At 43.6% G+C, this 13,493-nt stretch overlaps 1 protein-coding gene across 2 annotated transcripts in view; it reads right to left on the bottom strand.

Moving 5' to 3' along the window:
* stk3 (serine/threonine kinase 3 (STE20 homolog, yeast)) overlaps positions 1-4,066 on the bottom strand; it is a 30,512-nt gene extending 26,446 nt beyond the window's left edge. For both annotated transcript variants that reach the window (XM_038971724.1, XM_038971725.1), the window contains exons 1-3: positions 3,912-4,066; positions 2,425-2,505; positions 2,093-2,221 (exon numbers count right to left, since the gene is read on the bottom strand). In XM_038971724.1, the coding sequence (XP_038827652.1) occupies positions 2,093-2,221; positions 2,425-2,505; positions 3,912-3,934 (233 nt within the window). In that variant the 5' untranslated portion in view covers positions 3,935-4,066. The remainder of the gene's footprint in view (positions 1-2,092; positions 2,222-2,424; positions 2,506-3,911) is intronic.
* Positions 4,067-13,493: the final 9,427 nt, after the last annotated feature.

The raw sequence follows: 13,493 nt of genomic DNA, 5'->3' as shown, positions 1-13,493 counted from the left end.
CTAGTAACAGAGGTAGTGGTTCTAGTAACAGAGGTAGTGGTTCTAGTAACAGAGGTAGTGGTTCTAGTAACAGAGGTAGTGGTTCTAGTAACAGAGGTAGTGGTTCTAGTAACAGAGGTAGTGGTTCTAGTAACAGAGGTAGTGGTTCTAGTAACAGAGGTAGTGGTTCTAGTAACAGAGGTAGTGGTTCTAGTAACAGAGGTAGTGGTTCTAGTAACAGAGGTAGTGGTTCTAGTAACAGAGTGTGTGGTTCTAGTAACAGAGTGTGTGGTTCTAGTAACAGAGTGTGTGGTTCTAGTAACAGAGTGTGTGGTTCTAGTAACAGAGTGTGTGGTTCTAGTAACAGAGTGTGTGGTTCTAGTAACAGAGTGTGTGGTTCTAGTAACAGAGTGTGTGGTTCTAGTAACAGAGTGTGTGGTAGTGGTTCTAGTAACAGAGTGTGTGGTAGTGGTTCTAGTAACAGAGTGTGTGGTAGTGGTTCTAGTAACAGAGTGTGTGGTAGTGGTTCTAGTAACAGAGTGTGTGGTAGTGGTTCTAGTAACAGAGTGTGTGGTAGTGGTTCTAGTAACAGAGTGTGTGGTAGTGGTTCTAGTAACAGAGTGTGTGGTAGTGGTTCTAGTAACAGAGTGTGTGGTAGTGGTTCTAGTAACAGAGTGTGTGGTAGTGGTTCTAGTAACAGAGTGTGTGGTAGTGGTTCTAGTAACAGAGTGTGTGGTAGTGGTTCTAGTAACAGAGTGTGTGGTAGTGGTTCTAGTAACAGAGTGTGTGGTAGTGGTTCTAGTAACAGAGTGTGTGGTAGTGGTTCTAGTAACAGAGTGTGTGGTAGTGGTTCTAGTAACAGAGTGTGTGGTAGTGGTTCTAGTAACAGAGTGTGTGGTAGTGGTTCTAGTAACAGAGTGTGTGGTAGTGGTTCTAGTAACAGAGTGTGTGGTAGTGGTTCTAGTAACAGAGTGTGTGGTAGTGGTTCTAGTAACAGAGTGTGTGGTAGTGGTTCTAGTAACAGAGTGTGTGGTAGTGGTTCTAGTAACAGAGTGTGTGGTAGTGGTTCTAGTAACAGAGTGTGTGGTAGTGGTTCTAGTAACAGAGTGTGTGGTAGTGGTTCTAGTAACAGAGTGTGTGGTAGTGGTTCTAGTAACAGAGTGTGTGGTAGTGGTTCTAGTAACAGAGTGTGTGGTAGTGGTTCTAGTAACAGAGTGTGTGGTAGTGGTTCTAGTAACAGAGTGTGTGGTAGTGGTTCTAGTAACAGAGTGTGTGGTAGTGGTTCCAGTAACAGAGTGTGTGGTACTGGTTCCAGTAACAGTGGTACTGGTTCCAGTAACAGTGGTACTGGTTCTAGTAACAGTGGTACTGGTTCTAGTAACAGTGGTACTGGTTCTAGTAACAGTGGTACTGGTTCTAGTAACAGTGGTACTGGTTCTAGTAACAGTGGTACTGGTTCTAGTAACAGTGGTACTGGTTCTAGTAACAGTGGTACTGGTTCTAGTAACAGTGTTACTGGTTCTAGTAACAGTGTTACTGGTTCCAGTAACAGAGTGTGTGGTACTGGTTCCAGTAACAGAGTGTGTGGTACTGGTTCTAGTAACAGAGTGTGTGGTACTGGTTCTAGTAACAGAGTGTGTGGTACTGGTTCTAGTAACAGAGTGTGTGGTACTGGTTCCAGTAACAGAGTGTGTGGTACTGGTTCCAGTAACAGAGTGTGTGGTACTGGTTCTAGTAACAGAGTGTGTGGTACTGGTTCTAGTAACAGAGTGTGTGGTACTGGTTCTAGTAACAGAGTGTGTGGTACTGGTTCTAGTAACAGAGTGTGTGGTACTGGTTCTAGTAACAGAGTGTGTGGTACTGGTTCTAGTAACAGAGTGTGTGGTACTGGTTCTGCCATAGTACTTCACCACATAGGGGCTGGACAGGAGGAGAGACAGAACATTTTGCTGAACGTAGGTGACCAAACAGAGTGTGGTGTACTGGTGTAGTATAGAGATAGCCATGTGAATATGGAGGAGGAGACTGTTCTCCTCTCACTAGCCTCTGGAGCCATGCTAGCTCTGCCTGTTGAAAGGCTGGGCCAGAGAGTCTATCCTCTCATACAGAGTACCTGTCACACTGCTGCATGATGGATATCTCCTTGATGATCTCCTGGAGGTCTGACTCAACAGGCACCTGTTTGATAGCCACCACCTGGCCTGACTCCTTATGGATGGCTTTAAACACACTGCCATAGGACCTGGAGGAGATGAAGACAGTGGAAATGATGCATTAAGTACCAAAGACTAGGATCCTGTATAACATATTAGTGGTTCCATCAGCCATTTCATAAATATTCTAGTCATTATCATAATGTCAATGTACACAAACATCTATTTTCATTAGAAATGTTATTCAGGTTATAACGATGTAAGAAAATGTATGATGAATTAATATTCTCACCCTTCACCAAGTTTTTCCAGAACATCAAAGACCTCCTCGGGTTGTTTTGTGAGACTGTCTTCACTCAGTTTCTTCAGCTTGCTGTGGAGGAAGAGAATCAACCATAGAAATAAATAGAACGGGAATCCCCATTCAAGTCAATGATGGAATAAAGGGTGGCCTGCCAGCCATTTTGAGTGTACCCATGGCAGGAAGTAAAAGCAGGAAGTGTACCCTTCAATCTGTGCTGTGATTTGTTGAGTCAACTCAACTGACATTAGACAAAAAAAATACATTCCATCACATGAGCTACATCAGCTGACATTTGACTGAACATTCTACATTACCATGGAAATCCAGCATCAGTTGATAGGCCATTTTAAATTACCATGGAAATCCAGCATCAGTTGATAGGCCATTTCAAATTACCATGGAAATCCAGCATCAGTTGATAGGCCATTTCAAATTACCATGGAAATCCAGCATCAGTTGATAGGCCATTTCAAATTACCATGGAAATGGCTTCACAATAACAGGCAGCCATTGCGAGTGTATCCTTGAGTTTACCAGTGAACTTGCCAGGGTTCAAGCAAAGATGTTAATAGCTAACCCAAGACAGACCACAGCTTGTTGTTACCAATCCGAGCAAATTAATCCCAGTAGGCAGAACAAGCAAGGGGGTACTAGCTTATTTTCGATAAAAAAACGACTACTCTGTGAAGTGTGAGTGTGCAATAACTAAATTCACTCTTGCACTCCTAAACACACTTTTTTGAAAGTTTGGCAAAGAATAAAGACTACAAAAATAATAATAATAAACTTAGTCCACTCTGGTTTTCGAAACAGAAAACTGAAGAGATCAACTCTTTCATCAATGAGAAAATTAGTAGAATGTTGGCCAAAATCCATCTCCTACCACTGCCGACAACTGGGCTTCCACTCACCACCATTATTTGCTAGTGAGTGGAAACGTCAACCGGATGCTTCACATTTATACATCCGGTAAAATATCTGTCATTGTTCTATCTGTGGATAGAGGTTCCAAGTCTATTCTATTCATTCTATTTCTATGGCATCAACAACATGACAAGAATTGTGGAACTGACTCTACAGGGAGTTTTATATAACTTATGCTGAAGTAACTAGCTAGCTTTTTAGGCAAAAAAGTGAACATTACAAGAACACACAAATCAGCTAATATTAAACAGTTGCTGTCAAGCTGGACAACTAACTTAGCTAACGGTAGCTAGCTAGCATTTACATTTAGGTAATTTAAAACATATACTGTTAGCTAGCTAGATAACTAACGTTACAAGTCAAAGTGGTGAAGCTAACATTAGCTATCTTATAAGAAATTACAAATATTGTTAACAACTTGCTAACGTGGCTAGCTGGTTAACTACAGCCAATGATTGAAAAATATTTCATGTTAGCTGTCAAGGCTAATTTAGCGAGCTAACAAACGTACATAACTTGTACTTTTCCAAGCGAATCAAACGTACACATACCTTTTGGGCGCTGTCGGCTCCATGGTGTACAACTAAAGGTAATCTCCTTTGAATTTACAAACGCTGAAATATAACCAAATCAAAATAATATTTTCATTCTTTGCTGTCGTTGTTTTCAGGCAACTGAGTCTTCTTCAGTTGTGCAGTGTGTCATGGCGCTTACCTTCTTCTTATTCGAAGAGATTTAACGGCTGTTGACATCCAATAAATGTTGCATTACCGCCACCTAGCACGCTGGAGTATAACTCCCTTATACTTCAAAAAAGATATATATAATCACAAATCAACAAAAAAGAACACAACAAAATACCCTACCAGTTAACACTACACTCACAAAAAATAATAAATACCATACTCCACAATTTAAATCTATTTAGTCCTACTTCAGGCCAACAGTCTGAAAGGATGGGACACCATCACTGAACACACCCTGTAACTCTTCTGATGTCAAGTCTCGCACACCCAAATACCTCTCTGCAGCTGCTACCAAAACCTCTATTTTTTGCGACTTACGTTCCATCCCTGCAGTATAGTTGATAACCATTACTGTAAATGCCAAAAATCCAATCTAACTGAAACATATATCACAATCGTATCATGGCGCCGGAGAAGATAGCTGACGTTTTACGTGCTCCTAACCAAATATGTGTTTTTTTGCGTTGTTTGTAACTTATTTTTTAACTTATTTTGTACATAATGTTGCTGCTACCGTCTCTTATGACCAAAAATAACTTCTGGACATCAGAACAGCGATTACTCACCACGGACTGGCAGAAGATTTTTTTCCTTTAACAAGTCCGACGAGCCCGACTTGAAGGACATACTGCTTTCCCGTGAACAGGCCCAAATCCCCGTCATTCACGTGAAGAGAAGACAGAGAAAAGAGAACGGAGGGCGGCCTGCCTTCTGAGAATTCGTAGGCGATCGAATAAACCCACACTGCCTTCCGTTCTACTATCAAACGTGCAATCATTGGAAAATAAAATCGACGACCTTCGAGGAAGATTAAACTACCAACGGGACATTAAAAATTGTACTATCTTATACTTCACAGAGTCGTGGCTGAACGACGACATTATCAACATACAGCTGGCTGGTTATACGCTGTATCGGCAGGATGGAACAGCTGCGTCTGGTAAGACAAGGGGTGGCTGGTTATACGCTGTATCGGCAGGATGGAACAGCAGCGTCTGGTAAGACAAGGGGTGGCTGGTTATACTCTGTATCGGCAGGATGGAACAGCTGCGTCTGGTAAGACAAGGGCTGGCTGGTTATACGCTGTATCGGCAGGATAGTACAGACACCTCTGGTAAGACAAGGGGTGGCTGGTTATACGCTGTATCGGCAGGATAGAACAGACACCTCTGGTAAGACAAGGGGTGGCTGGTTATACGCTGTATCGGCAGGACAGCACAGCGGCGTCTGGTAAGACAAGGGGCGGCCGACTATATATTGTAAACAGCTGGTGCACGATATCTAAGGAAGTCTCGAGGTTTTGCTCGCGTGAGGTAGAGAATCTCATGATAAGCTGTAGACCACACTATCTACCTAGAGAGTTTTCATCTGTATTTAGTAGCTGTCTACATACCACCACAGACCGATGCTCGCACTAAGACCGCACTCAATGAGCTGTATTCCGCCATAAGCGAACAGGAAAACGCTCACCCAGAGGCAGCGCTCCTAGTGGCCGGGGACTTTAATGCAGGGAAACTTAAATCAGTTTTACCAAATTTCTATCAGCATGTTACATGTGCAACCAGAGGGAAAAAACTCTAGACCACCTTTACTCCCACACAGAGACACATACAAAGCTCTCCCTCACCCTCCATTTGGCAAATCTGACCATAATTCTATCCTCCTCATTCCTGCTAACAAGCAAAAATTAAATCAGGAAGCAACAGTGACTCGGTCAATATAAAGGTGGACAGATGAAGCAGATGCTAAACTACAGGACTGTTTTGCTAGCACAGACTGGGATATGTTCTGGGATTCTTCCGACGGCATTGAGGAGTACACCACATCAGTCATTGGCTTCATCAATAAGTGCATCGATGACGTCGTCCCCACAGTGACCGTACGTACATACCCAACCAGAAGCCATAGATTACAGGCAACATCCGCACTGAGCTAAAGGCTAGAGCTGCCGCTTTCAAGGAGCGGTACTCTAACCCGGAAGCTTATAAGAAATCCCGCTATGCCCTTCGACAAACCATCAAACAGGCAAACCGTCAATGCAGGACAAAAATCTAATCGTGCTACACTGGCTCCGATGCTCGTCGGATGTGGCAGGGCTTGCAAACTATTACAGACTACAAAAGGAAGCACAGCCGAGAGCTGCCCAGTGACACGAGCCTACCAGACGAGCTAAACTACTTCTATGCTCGTTACTAGGCAAATAACACTGAAACATGAATGAGAGCACCAGCTGTTCCGGACGACTGTGTGATTATGCTCTCCGTAGCCGATGTGAGTAAGACCTTTAAACAGGTCAACATTCACAAGGCCGCAGGGCCAGATGGATTACCAGGACATGTACTGCGAGCATGTGCTGACCAACTGGCAAGTGTCTTCACTGACATTTTCAACCTCTCCCTGTCCGAGTTTGGTGTACCAACATGTTTTAAGCAGACCACCATAGTCCCTGTGCCCAAGAACACTAAGGTAACCTGCCTAAATGACTACCGACCCGTAGCACTCACGTCTGTAGCCATGAAGTGCTTTGAAAGGCTGGTCATGGCTCACATCAACACCATTATCCCAGAAACCCTAGACCCACTCCATTTTGCATACTGCCCTAACAGATCCACAGATGATGCAATCTCTATTGCACTCCACACTGCCCTTTCCCACCTGGACAAAAGGAACACCTATGTGAGAATGCTATTCATTGACTACAGCTCAGCGTTCAACACCATAGTACCCACAAAGCTCATCACTAAGCTAAGGATCCTGGGACTAAACACCTCCCTCTGCAACTGGATCCAGGACTTCATGACGGGCTGCCCCTAGGTGGTAAGGGTAGGTAACAACACATCTACCACGCTGATCCTCAACACAGGGGCCCCTCAGGGGTGTGTGCTTAGTCCCCTCCTGTACTCCCTGTTCACTCATGACTGCACGGCCAAGCACGACTCCAACAACATCATTAAGTTTGCAGACGACACAACAGTGGTAGGCATGATCACCGACAACGACGAGACAGCCTATAGGGAGGAGGTCAGAGACCTGGCCGTGTGGTGCCAAGACACCAACCTCTCCCTCAACGTGATCAAGACAAAGGAGATGATTGTGGACTACAGGAAAAAGAGGACCGAGCACGCCCCCATTCTCATCGACGGGGCTTTAGTGGAGCAGATTGAGAGCTTCAAGTTCCTTGGCGTCTACATCACCAACAAACTAACATGGTCTAAGCACACCAAGACAGTCGTGAAGAGGGCACGACAAAACCTATTCCCCCTCAGGAGACTGAAAAGATTTGCCATGTGTCCTCAGATCCTCAAAAGTTTCTACAGCTGCACCATCGAGAGCGTCCTGACTGTTGCATCACTGCCTGGTATGGCAACTGCTCGGCCTCCGACCCCAAGGCATTACAGAGAGTAGTGCGTACGGCCCAGTACATCACTGGGGCCAAGCTTCCTGCCATCCAGGACCTCTATACTAGGCGGTGTCAGAGGAAGGCCCTAAAAATTGTCAAAGACTCCATACACCCTAGTCATAGACTGTTCTCTCTGCTACCGCACGGCAAGCGGTTCCGGAGCGCCAGGTCTAGGTCCACGATTCTTCTAAACAGCTTCTACCCACAAGCCATAAGACTCCTGAACATCTAATCAAATGGCTACCCAGACTGTTTGCATTGCCCACCCCATCTTTTACGCCACTGCTACTCTCTGTTATTATCTATGCATAGTCACTTTAATAACTCTACCTACATGTACATATTACCTCAATTACCTTGACTAACCGTTGCCCCTGCACATTGACTCCGTTATCCAATAATTCAAATAAAGCAGCAATAGCCAAGCATGATGGAAGGTTAGTGCTATCCGGAATCCTTGGGACGTCCCTTCCCTAAACAAAGGCTCTGTATGGTCAATCCGTCATCTGCTGTGGCCATACAGCATTTTCTGTGATACGGCCTCTGCAGAGGTCAGGGCATTCATACTTCTTGAGCTTTGCGGAGCGGAGCAGAGCTGGTGTCAGGGAAGTGAGTTTGTGTCTATACAGGACCTCCCGCCCCCACCTACCGTCAACCAATTATGTCAATGTGGAGCTATACGGAGCCCTCCTCATTGTTACAAATTTGGGAGGCGCACGGCGATGCGTTACGGAGCTCAATTTGGCCTCTGCAAGTCTACGGAGGCTCTGCAAGTCTACGGAGGCTCTGCAAGTCTACGGAGGCGCTGCAAGTCTACGGAGGCGCTGCAAGTCTACGGAGGCGCTGCAAGTCTACGGAGGCGCTGCAAGTCTACGGAGGCGCTGCAAGTCTACGGAGGCTCTGCAAGTCTACGGAGGCGCTGCAAGTCTACGGAGGCGCTGCAAGTCTACGGAGGCGCTGCAAGTCTACGGAGGCTCTGCAAGTCTACGGAGGCGCTGCAAGTCTACGGAGGCTCTGCAAGTCTACGGAGGCGCTGCAAGTCTACGGAGGCGCTGCAAGTCTACGGAGGCGCTGCAAGTCTACGGAGGCTCTGCAGTTGCGTCACACCCTCCTTTAGTGAGCCTCAGGATCACATTCCAGAGCAAGCATAAATTGTCTTTAAACATAACCTTAACTCCTACCCTAACCTTATTAGTGGTATTTATTGGGATCCCCAATTAGCCGCTGCCAAACAGGAAACAAAACACAACAAATATAATACATAATGCAATAGTATAGCACTACATAATACTACATAACACTACATAACCCTACACAACACTACACAACACTACATAACACTACATAACACATGATACTACATAACACGACATAACACGACATAATACTACATAACACTACATTATCTCCTGCCTCTGTCTCACACTTGTAAAAGGTTGCGTCAATCAAATCTGGTATCAGGATCAAATGTGATTCAGAGTCACCGAATATACTTTAATTATATTTATTTAACACAAGTGATAAATGGTAAATGCAATTTTCGTATTTACGGGTTCACTGTATCACCACGCAGGGTAAAGCAGAGAACTGACTGAAATAGTACAGACATCTTCTTTTATACTGTGACAGGCCAACTCTAAAGTTGGAACTACCTCTGTCACAGTATAAAAGAAGATGTCTGTACTATTTCAGTCAGTTCTCTGCTTTACCCTGCGTGGTGATACAGTGAACCCGTAAATACGAAAATTGCATTTACCATTTATCACTTGTGTTAAATAAATATAATTAAAGTATATTCGGTGACTCTGAATCACATTTGATCCTGATACCAGATTTGATTGACGCAACCTTTTACAAGTGTGAGACAGAGGCAGGAGATAATGTAGTGTTATGTAGTGTTATGTAGTATTATGTCGTGTTATGTCGTGTTATGTAGTATCATGTGTTATGTAGTGTTGTGTAGTGTTATGTAGTGTTATGTAGTGTTATGTAGTGTTATGTAGTGTTATGTAGTATTTCTGTACTATTTCAGTAGAGGCTTAGCGTGGTTTAAACTTGCTAGCCTATCGGTGGTGTCCAGTCACAGCACTCAGGATTCAAATGTCCGGAATGTTGTTTGTGAAGATTGAACTGATTTCTTGGTTTCTACACATTCCTCAGTTCCTGTCTTCTTGTTATTCAGCATTTTTTCCATCTTGTCTCAACCTTGTGGTTTGCACCGTCGACACCCCAGATTTAACAACAGCTTCTCTGCAGTCACGCTAGGTTTTGTGATTAACATGTCCTACTTCTATAAGGCATATATTTATGTTGAAAAGAGAACAAAACCATCCTTCACACTAACGAACAATCAGACTTTACTCGGTGTGGCGACGGCTCCGCTGCGCTGTGACTGGTCAGAGATGGTAGGAGATAGTGATGGAGAAGAAAGTGATGCGAGTATGGAGCAGGAAAGAGAAAAAGAAAGCCGGAGAGAAATTGAGTGTGGGGTTTGAAGGGGAGCGAGAGGTCTATGGAGGCAGAAAGGAAGTTTGAGGAGAGTTTCCAACGCTAGCGGCAGTTCGGCGGTAGAGGGGGCCGAGGAAGGACAAGATAAGTCGCAAGGACGTGAGGAGGAGCATAAAGTGATTCTTGCTTATGTACATATTCTCATTCACTCCTTTAGATGTGTATTAGGTAGTTGTTGGGGAATTGTTAGATTACTTAGTAGATATTCCTGCACGATCGGAACTAGAAGCACAAGCATTTTGCATTAACATCTGCTAACCATGTGTATGTGACCAATACATGTTGATTTGATTTGACGTTTAGGGAGGAAGGGGGAGTTGGGGCGATGAGTCCGATAAGGTTGACGGCAGTGGGGGGCGCTCATCGTGTGGGTGTGAGGCAATGAAGCAGGCAGTGGAGGTGGGGATACAGGGAATTAGTTTAAAGAGTATATTGAGTAGAACGTTATTAGCTTATATATTTCTTAAGCGCAAAGGGGCTGGCCTACACTCCAGTAGGTGGCAATAAAAACTATTATTGAACCTTTATTTAAGTAGGCAAGTCAGTTTTAAGAACACATTCTTATTTACAATGACAGCATAGGAACAGTGGGTTAACTGCATTATTCAGGGGCAGAACGATAGATTTGTACCTTGTCAGCTCGGGGATTCGATAATAGCAACCTTTAGGTTACTGTCCCAATGCTCTAACCACTAGGATACATGCCGCCCCGTTATAATGCACCATAACGTTGGTTAAACCCCACCTAAGAAGAATAATCACGTCCTTGATGAGGCAAAAGGGCTCGATATTTTGGTGTCTAGGGCTCTATTTCACTTTCTTAGAGGAACAGGAATAATTAAAGAATTTAATGTCGGTAGGCCGTGACTGGCCTAACACTTCAGTACAGTAGGTGGCGATGTATGCACCTTAAAGGTTGGAAGCGATCCGCCAACCCAAAGAAGAAGAATCACGTTACGACGCACGCTGGCATGAGAGAAACAAATAAACATCTTTAGCAACTTTTTAAACCGGTGGGTTATCTATTTCATACTGACTTTGGTTTAAACATGCTGCAATATTTCCCAGTTATTATTTTTTATGGTAGCTTAAAGTGGTTATCTGTGGGTAGTTCTGTTTGCTGCTCTTAGCTAACGTTAGCTAGGTAGCTTACGCTAGCCAGGAAACCATTCATTAAAATGTAGTTAGCAGCTAGCTAAGGCTAAATCACAGATGACAGGAGTTAGATATCGTAATATTTGGCTAAATTGCTGAGAGATAATTATACTTTTGGGTCACTTAGCAAACCAGTTATGATATAGTTAACAATATCATTTATAAGCCATGCAGTTTCGGCTGTTGCACATAAATTGTTCATACTGTCTCAAACGGTACTGAAAATGTTATCTGATTTTCTCCAGATTCAAGCATGGACGCTCAAAAAGACGTGCAACCCCCCAAGCAACAGCCTATGATCTACATCTGTGGGGGTAATGTCTTCTGTTCGGGAAATTGTAATATTATACATGGCACAGTGTGTTTGGGGCGCTATTTTACCTTTGTTTCTTCTAAAAATACATGCTTTGTCTTTGTACTGTAACTAAGACTGTTTCCTAACATGCCCTTCAGTACCCTTGTTTTGTTCACCCATATCTACGTATGTATCTACATGATTGCTGTACTACAGCAGCGCCTGCCTTACGTGCGGACTAGACGGGGCACGTGTGTGCTTCCCTCGCGACATCACAAACATGTTGATTTTGTCCATCCAAACCAGATTGCGGACTCGCAGATTGAAATATCAAAACGAACTCTGAAACCACTATTTTAATTTGGGGACAGTTCGAGAAATATTCGTGGCCATTTAGCTAGCTTACTGTTGCGAGGTAATTTGTCCAGGGATATAAACATTGAGTTGTTATTTTACCTGAAATGCACAAGGACCTCTACTCCGACAATTAATCCACAGATAAAAGGGTCAACCGAATTTGTTTTTAGCATTCTGTCCTCCTTCAGGCTTCTAATTTTTTTTCTTCTTTGGACTTAATATGGTAGTTGGCAACTAACTTTAAGGTGCGTTACCACCACCAACTGGAGTGTGGACCTCAGTTCAGCTTTCAATCACCCACGTGGGTATATGCTCCTAAAAACCAATGAGGAGATGGGAGAGGCGGGACTTGCAGCACATCAAGCCTAAAAATAAAAAGTTATATTTTATTGCCTGGTTACGCAAACGCTCGTTGATGCGATCAAGCAGTTTGGATGAAGTGATTGAATAACGTGTAAATTTATTTTGCACGTAACGCAAGCGGTGTGGTCAGCATGTTACAGAATTATTGATGTACTACTGCAGCTCCTGCCTTACAGAATGCTTACCAGTATGTCTGATGTAGGAGCTGTTGAAATGTTTCTCTCCTAACAGAATGCTTACCAGTATGTCTGATGTAGGAGCTGTTGAAATGTTTCTCTCCTATCAGAATGCTTACCAGTATGTCTGATGTAGGAGCTGCTGAAATGTTTCTCTCCTAACAGAATGCTTACCAGTATGTCTGATGTAGGAGCTGCTGAAATTTTTTCTCTCCTAACAGAATGCTTACCAGTATGTCTGATGTAGGAGCTGCTGAAATGTTTCTCTCCTATCAGAATGCTTACCAGTATGTCTGATGTAGGAGCTGCTGAAATGTTTCTCTCCTAACAGAATGCTTACCAGTATGTCTGATGTAGGAGCTGTTGAAATGTTTCTCTCCTATCAGAATGCTTACCAGTATGTCTGATGTAGGAGCTGTTGAAATGTTTCTCTCCTAACAGAATGCTTACCAGTATGTCTGATGTAGGAGCTGTTGAAATGTTTCTCTCCTAACAGAATGCTTACCAGTATGTCTGATGTAGGAGCTGCTGAAATGTTTCTCTCCTAACAGAATGCTTACCAGTATGTCTGATGTAGGAGCTGTTGAAATGTTTCTCTCCTAACAGAATGCTTACCAGTATGTCTGATGTAGGAGCTGTTGAAATGTTTCTCTAACAGAATGCTTACCAGTATGTCTGATGTAGGAGCTGCTGAAATGTTTCTCTCCTAACAGAATGCTTACCAGTATGTCTGATGTAGGAGCTGTTGAAATGTTTCTCTCCTAACAGAATGCTTACCAGTATGTCTGATGTAGGAGCTGCTGAAATGTTTCTCTCCTAACAGAATGCTTACCAGTATGTCTGATGTAGGAGCTGTTGAAATGTTTCTCTCCTAACAGAATGCTTACCAGTATGTCTGATGTAGGAGCTGTTGAAATTTTCTCTCCTAACAGAATGCTTACCAGTATGTCTGATGTAGGAGCTGTTGAAATGTTTCTCTCCTAACAGAATGCTTACCAGTATGTCTGATGTAGGAGCTGCTGAAATGTTTCTCTAACAGAATGCTTACCAGTATGTCTGATGTAGGAGCTGTTGAAATGTTTCTCTAACAGAATGCTTACCAGTATGTCTGATGTAGGAGCTGTTGAAATGTT

This window comes from Salvelinus namaycush, chromosome 32 (assembly GCF_016432855.1).
Source record: "Salvelinus namaycush isolate Seneca chromosome 32, SaNama_1.0, whole genome shotgun sequence".
Classification (NCBI taxonomy): Eukaryota; Metazoa; Chordata; class Actinopteri; order Salmoniformes; family Salmonidae; genus Salvelinus; species Salvelinus namaycush.
The sequence above is the reverse complement of the archived record's forward strand: the minus strand, read 5'-3'. Positions and strand labels throughout refer to the sequence as shown.